Raw genomic sequence first — 9,099 nt, forward strand, 5'->3', positions numbered from 1 at the left:
ATTCAACTTTAAAATTTACAGCAGTTTGAAAGAGATGTATTTATGCTCTGGAATGTGTTACTGACTATGTTAAAGCTGTAATAAATGCTTCTTCTAATCATATGGTTATTGAATAAATTTTTTAAGATAAAAATTAATTAATTAAAAAAGGTTTTGGAGCTATGATTCAAAAATGAGAGAGATCATGCATTACTTGTTTTTCTGAGTCTGTTTTACCTCACTTAGTATAACAGCTTTTTGTTTGGGGGAAAATACTAATAGTGGAACCAAAATAGATAACAATAAAATAACCCCCCCAAAAGTATAGTGCCAACTGGTAAAAAGTATATCTAATTTTTTTCTCAATGTTATTAAAATTTCTATCACTATACTAATATGTTTAATAACATGACTAAGAATATATGAATGTTGAACACATTTTTACCTTACCAAATTCTGAAAGGCTTTGCAATTTCACCAGCTTTATGGAGTGTGAATTATTTTTAATACCAGTACAAAAAGAAACATAAAGGCATTTTAGAGAAGGAGTGACCCAGAGCTGATCTTTTCTCTCATCTTTCTTTTTGTGTAGATCCGTCTGTGCGCCTCGCATTATTCAAACACAACAAAAATAAAGTTTCTGTTACAAAATCAACAAAGAAGACACAGCTGAGAAGTGATAGTTGTTTTGAAGGTAAGGCTTAATGAAAGGAACATAGAAAGGTAAAAAGATTAATAGAAAAATTGTATGTAGGATGTATTTGTCTTCATAAACACTAAAGTATAGATATGAATGGAACATGTAAATATACTTCAATAAGAATGAATTTATTTATCAATAATAAAATACCATTTTGGCTTACTGATATATTAGTACAAAAATTAGTGACTGTGGGGGTTGGAGAGATGGCTCAGCAGTTGGTTAAGAGCACTGACTGCTCTTGCAGAGGACCTGGGTTCGATTCCCAGCACCCATGTGGCAGATAAGAACTGTCCTTAACTCCAATTCCAGGGGAATCTGAAGCCCTCTTCTGACCTCCACGGCATTGCACCTCACGGGTGCACTCACATACATGCAGGCAATACACTCATACACATAAAATAAAAATAATAAATAAAATTTTTTAATTAAAAAACTAGTGACAGTGATAATCTAAATTTTAAAAGCCTTGTAATTGTGTATGAATATGCAATAATGCTGCACCGTCAGTTTTTGTAATGATATATAAACTTGCAGTTATGAAACACATTAGCTTCTATCACTGAAAGCAACCATTGCTAAAATAAACTTCTAATATATTTCCAGTTATTATGTACAAATTGCATTAAAAGCATTATACTTGTGAACTTAAAATGTTTTATAACAGTGAATGTTTGTTCACCTCATTCTGGGGTAAAGGATTTGTATATATGGGTAATGGGTCATATTTCTAATTTCAACATTCAGAAGAAATGTAGACTGGTATTATTAAACAGAAATGTTTAAATATAATAGAACTATAAACATTAAATATCAATTTTACATCTGTCAAAAATAACAATAAAATACAATAATGTTTTGTAGAATTAACATTTTTGTCATTTGTTCTACCTATGCTGTTAGACATTTCTAATAGGAAAAATTGACATATGTATTTGAATAGAAAGTAACCGACTAGGATTTTCAATCTACTGCTTTCTCTAAATTTAAAATATTAAATCTTAAAATGTATATATGTCATAACCTGACTGAAAATTGATTATGATTTGTATTTCTGTTTGCCGATGCCTCAATGTAAGGAAAAGTTTTGTAGCACTAAATTATTGTGATTTAGAGAAGCCTATTAAATTGTGTAGGACAGAATATATGGAATCTAGAAGTTTTCTTTAATATCTACAAACACGTTTTTAGAAAGACCAATAAAACAAGTGTGGCAGTTTATTGAGTGAATAGAGGATCATATGTAGGGGTATTTTTTTCAATCTATTATTTTGATATTTGCAAATTTTCATAGTTAGACAATTTCAGAATTGGGTGTCCAATGAAGTTATCAGAATTCAATATTATTTCAGGTAATATTTTAATAGAATTAAAGCATATTTAGAGTATAAAACAAGGCTTGACTCTTAATAAAGGTCCTTTGCTTGTTAAAATCTTAACTTTACAATTTAGAAACATTTTCCATCAACAAAACTAACCTGATCTCACTGTGTTAATTTTACATTAGAAGAATTCCTGTCACATAGAAAATGTTGAATACACACTGCATATCACTTCCATATTTGTATTAATAATGCTGAATGATTAATGGTTGAAAATTCTTCACTTTACCAATTCACTATTTTTAAATGAAAAAAATGAAATGCTAAATCATATCAACTCCATATACAGACTACACCTGTTAAATAGGGACATTGTTGTTATATAATGGAAATACCTAGAAAGAAAGACAGTGACAATGAATTTTACAGCCAGGAAGAAGAGAACTATCCCCAAATCTTCTCTTGCATCCTCTCTTTCTCTGTGAAAGGCATGTTGCTATCCAGACTATTATGACATGCTTGTCTAACTATGAATCAATAAAAGTTAGATTATGGATAGTTCAAAATAATGACAGAAAGTGACTTACAGAACATGGGGCATTTGCACGTAAGTGTTATGAGTGTAGTTGTTTGCTGTCTTCTTTGCCCCATGTGAAATTTATTTGGATTGTTTCATGTTTTGTTTTATAATCTAAGGGTTGACATTTCATTTATTAGATTGGGAGAGCATTGTGTTTATACTGACTTCTTAACTAGTGAGTGATAGTGCTTATAATTATTTTGAGGCTTTTGTTTTTAAAGAATAATCTTGACACAATGGTTCTACATGGAATATTTTTCCAATTAGTATGTTTATATTTGCCTATTGTTTTTAGGAAAGTTAAGGACAATTTTCTCATTGTTGGCCAAGCTGTCTTTAACTGAAGCTCTGTACTCAACCTGTGCCTAGGCTTACACTCAGTGATGCGGAGGATACCTTAAATTAGCAGCCTGACCAACCCCAGCTGTCCAGCTATGGGTGCATTTTGAAATAAAGTCTTTTGAGATAATTTCTATATCATGAAACATACTTTTAAGAATACTACTTAATTATTTTACCATTACATAACTGTTATTACAACTTAATTATAAACCAGTGGAAGACCTTATTTTCCCTTATGAAAAAAAAATGAAACAAAATTAACAGTGGGACTCTGACTCCATGCCCCCAAAGGAGGGAAATCAAAATTAGATTTCCTGTTGGTTTAGATTACATAACTCCATGTGAAATAGTATCTCAGGACTGTGATGTGCCAGCATTGTGTTATAATTTTCTGATTTTGTTCAAATTAGATCATCATATTATTTGAGTATAGATTATGTAATTGCAATTTATTTTGTAGTAACTTTGTATAAGCTTTATAAAAACCTTTCCCAAATTCTCAATCATGACTACAGGAAGCATTCATAATTCTTGTGATTTGTATTAATTGCTTTGATTATTACTGTGGCCTTTTATTTGTTGTCAATAGCAAGATGACAATGATAGTCATAATCTATGTTGTTCCAGGTGAGAAATATGCTTTTTCTTGAGAGACATTGATATGGAATAGATTATATTAAATGTTTCAAGGTAAAATAACATTTTACCAGTCTATAGTTTTCAAAATATCTATATATTTTGTCATGTTCATGAAACGTAGACAATTTTTTTACCTTGAACCTATTCAAGGCAAAGGACATTTGACCACGTCTTTGCCCAGGGTAACCAAATACATGTTCCAACTGTCAGACATCAGTAGTTCTTCCTATAGGACTGAGAACCTAAGAACTAAATAGATCTATTATTGATTAACTTATTTATGTTCTTATCAGTTGATCAATTGTTATGTATCTGTATTAGTTTACCTTTGTTATTACCTATAGTTTTCTCTTGGTTTTAAATATTGAATCTTTCCTTGAAAGTTGAAACACTTTATTACCCTTAAAAAAATCTCTGAAAAAATAGTTTCCATGCTGTTTTACATGGTCAGTTAGCAATCTTGAAATGACTCTTGTATGTTTGTCACTGAACTAAGAGGAAGCACAGCTGTAGTGATATAAGTGTGGATGCCACAATTTGCGTAACAAAGTTCAGATCTTTCTAAAATAGCTGCAGTTCATTTACATGCTTCAATTAATTTCTAGAAGTAAAGTTAGTAAGTCAAAACATTTATAGTGTGCCATTCATGAATGAGATCATTTTACAAAGGAGATATGTAAATTCAGTCAACATAGAGCAGTTCACAGACTGCTTGTATCACTGGCCCCAATCGTCCTTTCAGAAAATTATATCTATTTTATTAATATTTTATTAGTAAATCACAATTGTATAGTTATGAGGAACAATATGACATTGTGTTTATATATACAAAATGGTATGACTAAGTCCAGATAATTAACATCTCTATTACTTTGCTTACTTAAAATTTTTAGAGTGAAACATCTATATTTTACCACGAGCTATTTTGGAATAATAATACACTGTTATCGTCTATGGGGACTCTGACGTGTACCAGATCCCTACACCTATTTCTCCTGCCTAGGTAGCCTTTAATCAACAGCTTCTCTCCCCTTCCCTCTCCATTCCCTGAACTTCTAGTAATTGTCTTTCTACTCTGTACTTCCATGCGTTCAACATTATTAGATTCCACATATATGCTAGATGATGTGTAATTTGTTTTGTGTGTGTGTGTGTGTGTGTGACTGGATCGTTTTACCTAGACTAATAGCCTCCAAATTCATTCATGTTGCCACAAATAAAAAGAATCTCCTTTCCCGTTTTAAAGGCCAAGCAGTATTCCTTTGTGTATATGTACCATGTTTTTTATTCATTCATATTTAAATGAAACCTAATTTATTTACACATTTTGGCTACTGAGAATAATCCAATAAATACAGACATACAGACATCTCTAACACTCTAATTTTATCCCCTTTAGATAAATGTACAGTAATGGGATTGCTAGATCAACTGGTATTTTGACTTAAAGTCATCTAGGAAATTTCCATAGTGTTTTCTCTAACGGCTTGTAGTTATTTATATCTCACCAGCATGGCATATTAATTCTAATTATTTTGCTCTTAAAATATATTTTATTTGTAGGAAAGGATTCATTTATGTGCCAGAGAATGTTATTTCTTGTTTAATTACTTGAAATATAAATAGAAACATGCCAGATATTTGGAATTACAAAATTGAATAGCCTCAGAGTCAGTTCTCTCTCTCTCATTTTTTTTTTAGCAAACTCAAAAGTTTCTATATTTTTCTGTCAATGAATAGCACATATATTAAATAAGATGATGGTCTATACAACTTTAAAACCTGGGAAGATTTTTTTTCTCCTTTATCACACTCAAGTCATTTCTTTATTTCTGTATTTATTTCTGTATTTCTGTATTTATTTATTTAATGTTGTTTTGAGGTTTTGTATTTTTTATTGAATTTTTGTGTATTTCATACAAAATATCTTAATCATCTTTACATTCCTTTCCTATCCACACTTGTCCATACCCTGCCACACACACCAGATTTTATGCATTCTGTCACTTACGTTAAGGTCTATTGAGTCAAGTTTTTGTACCCAGATGTCCCTCAATGCAAGTTTGTCCACCGGGGTCTGGTCAACCTATCTAACGTCACTCCCTTAAAGAAGATCAATTCTCCTTCATCCAGCAGTAATCAGCTGCCAATAGTTCCTTGGCTAAAATTGGGACCTGATGCCCACTTCCCAAGTTCTATGCTGGGGTTTTGTCTGCTTGAGTTTGCATGGGTCTTGTGCATGCTGACACCATTGCTGTAGGTTCATAAAAGCAGAGTCCCAGGAGCCTGTAAGACTCTCTTTGCATATGGTCATACACCTCCACCACTGATTCTTGCAATCTTTCTGCCTCCTCTTCCACAATGGTCCCCGAGCCCTGGGTGGTGACTGTACAGGAGTTCTGTCCAGGGAGCCACATTCTTCAGACTTATTCTCTACACTTTGGCTATTTGTGGCCTTTTGTGCTCACTGCCCTCTGTTCCATGAGAGAACTTCCTTGATGAGAGTTGCATTAGTATTCTCTCTGTCTTTATTTCCACTATGCTCCATGAGTCTTAGGTGTAGAGTTTCCATTGTAGATGTGCCTTGTAGAGTTGGGCATCTCACAGACACTTATTTTTTGTGTGTGACCAGTTGTAAAATTCTGTTATAGTCTCTGGCACTACCCTACAAGATATAGATGCAAGAAAAGACTTTCTAAATCTGTATCAGTTGCTCAGAATTAAGGTCCACAATCAACAAATGGCACATTATTAAACTAAGAAGCGTCTATACAGCAAAAGAAACAATCAACAAAGTAAAGAGGAAACCCAGAGTCGGAGAAAATCTTCTCCAGCTACACGTCTGACAGAACACTAACTTCCAGAAAATATAAAATACTCAAAAAAAACAAAGAATCAAGAAAATAAATGGCACAATGACAAAGAAGCACCTTTAAAAGTTTTCCACAGCCTTAGTAATTAGAGAAATGCAAATTAACACAACTTTAAGATTTCATCTTACCCCAGTCAGACTGGCTAAGATCAAGAGAACAAATGATACCAAATGCTGGAGGGGCTGTAGGGAAAGGAGAACACTCATTCACTGTTGTTGGGCTTGCAAACTCATACAACCACTATGGAATGCAGTGTGGAGAATTCTTAAAAAACTAAAAATGAAACTATCATACAATCCAGTTATACCACTCCTTGGCATATACCCAAAGGGCTCATCTTACTGCAGAGATACTTGTACATTCATGTTTGTTGCTGCTCTTTTCACAATAACTAAGAAATGGAAGCATCCCAAGTGTTTGTCATCTGATGAGTGGATAATGAAAACGTGATTCATTTACATAATTGAGTTCTACTCAGGGATTTTAAAAAACCAAAATCATGAAATTTGCAGGTAAATGGGTGGAACTAGAAACTGTTATACAAAATGAAGTAACAGGATCAGAAGAACAAATGACCTATGCTTTCCTTCATTTGTTGATCTTAGCACCAAATCCCTATATGTGACTATATAATATGATGTAACTGCAGGAGCCAGGAAACTGGAAAACTGCCAGGGAGGTAAAGGGAAAGAAGGAGCCTGATATAGAGGAATAGTAGAGACAGGTGTTACTAAGGGAGAAATGGAGAAAATGAGAGTATTTAAATGGGAGGGGAGGGAGAACTATACTAGGAATCATGGGGTAAAGAAAAAGAAGGAGCTCAAGAGAGGCAGGAACTATAGTAGACTAGAATTATGCAGGGTGAAATGGGGAAAATGAGAGTACTTTAACTGGGGAGGGAGGAGGGAAAGGAGAGATAAATAATGCTTAGCTGGTGTGAGAAGTAGGAGGGAACTGTATTAGTTCAAAGCCTAAGGAAAGATTGCACATACAGTATACACTACCTGAGTCCATGTGTATAGCCGAGCGCTATTTAACAAGAAACAGCACCAGACAGGAGAAATCATGGTAACAGTAACGGCACTTTTATTTGGGGGTTAATCAAAAGTTACCTAATTGGACTTAATCCCACTCAGTGGGGGAAGTCATATGTGGTACTGTAACCTCCCTTCAAGTTGTTGGCCAGAGTAGTCCAAGATACTCCCAAAATTACACAGACTATTGCTATAGCCTTTGATTTCCTCCCAGAACTTGAAAGTGAGTCCCTACTGCTGAAGACAAGTCATACTTCAGACACAGGACTTGAAGCAATGGAGCTGGTACTCACCCGGAAACCATCTTTCTGAAGGCTGGGTCTCATAGTTTTGGAGGACTCTATGCACATTGCTAAGGGAGAATGTCAATCAATGATCAACCCCAGCTTTAAGGCATAATAAACACAATAATGACCCCAGCGCAACAAACAATAATGTTGAAGTAATGGCACTTTTATTTTGGAGGTAAAGAGAACTCATAAGGCACTGTCATAGATCTTATAGAAAAATCCTAAGGCTGTCACATCCCTAGACAAATGTAATTTCTTACTATATGTTAAATATGTATCCTTATATTTACAGACAAGTATGCCAGGCAACACTCATCAAATAATCTTCTTTTGGTTCTACCTTTTAAAAAGATATTTTATTGGGTACTGGAGCGATGATTCAGTGGTTAAGAGCACTGGCGGCTCTTGAAGAAGATCCAGATGAGAATCCAAGCACCCACATTGCAGCTAAAAGCCATCCATAACTCCATTCCAGGGTATTCAATGCCCCCTTCAGTCCTCTGTGAGTACTGCACAACACGTATGTTCTTACAAATATGCAGGCATAGCAATCATATACATAAAATAAAAAATAAATCCCAAAAATATTTTATTTATTATTTGTATTTTATGTGTACGGATGTTTTCCCACATGAATGTTAGTGCACTACGTGCATGTAATGCCTACAGATGCCGAAAGAGGGTGTTAATCCCCTGGAACTGGAGTTATGGATACTTGTTAGCTACGATGTGGTGCTGGGAATTGAACCTGGGTTCTCTGTTAAGAACAACCAGTTCTGTTAACCGCTGAGCTATCTCTACAGTCCCATGTTCATATTTCACTATTTTTTTTAACATAATGGACAATACTTCTTTGTCCTCTGTGTTTTTGATAATTGCCATTTATGTGAAGTAGATATTTTATTATGGCTTTCATTACGCTTATTTTAATGATGCTAAATATTTCTTATATATATATATATATTGATCATTTGTGTCCCTTCTTCTGAGAAGTATCTATTCTGATACTTTTTTAGTCAAGTTATTTATTTTGCTTTTGAGCTGATGGAGTTCCTTATTTATTTTACATTAAACCTTTAACAGACATATGATTTGCAAATTGCTTCTTCTATTCTGAGAGTTAATCACTTTACTTTGTTAATTATCTCTTTGCTGTGTACTAGTTTTTTTTAACTATTTATTTAATAACCACATACTTGGAAGAAGCATTTCATTACATCAGCATTGACATATTCAATAAAAATTTTCTGAGCTAAGATACATCTCTTTCAAAATTGGCTGTAAATTTTTAGGTTTACAGTTGAATTATTACAGTTATACAATATTGTACTCAGTATAAA

The 9,099-nt window shown here is 33.5% G+C and overlaps 1 protein-coding gene across 1 annotated transcript in view; it reads left to right on the forward strand.

The window, feature by feature from the left end:
- Lrriq1 (leucine rich repeats and IQ motif containing 1) overlaps positions 1-9,099 on the forward strand; it is a 209,969-nt gene that overhangs the window by 137,894 nt on the left and 62,976 nt on the right. Inside the window, exon 24 of the mRNA XM_029562350.1 lies at positions 572-673. Coding sequence (XP_029418210.1) covers positions 572-673 — 102 coding nt within the window. The remainder of the gene's footprint in view (positions 1-571; positions 674-9,099) is intronic.

The sequence above is a fragment of the Nannospalax galili genome, unplaced genomic scaffold (genome assembly GCF_000622305.1).
Source record: "Nannospalax galili isolate Female #2095 unplaced genomic scaffold, S.galili_v1.0 scaffold1131, whole genome shotgun sequence".
Classification (NCBI taxonomy): domain Eukaryota; kingdom Metazoa; phylum Chordata; class Mammalia; order Rodentia; family Spalacidae; genus Nannospalax; species Nannospalax galili.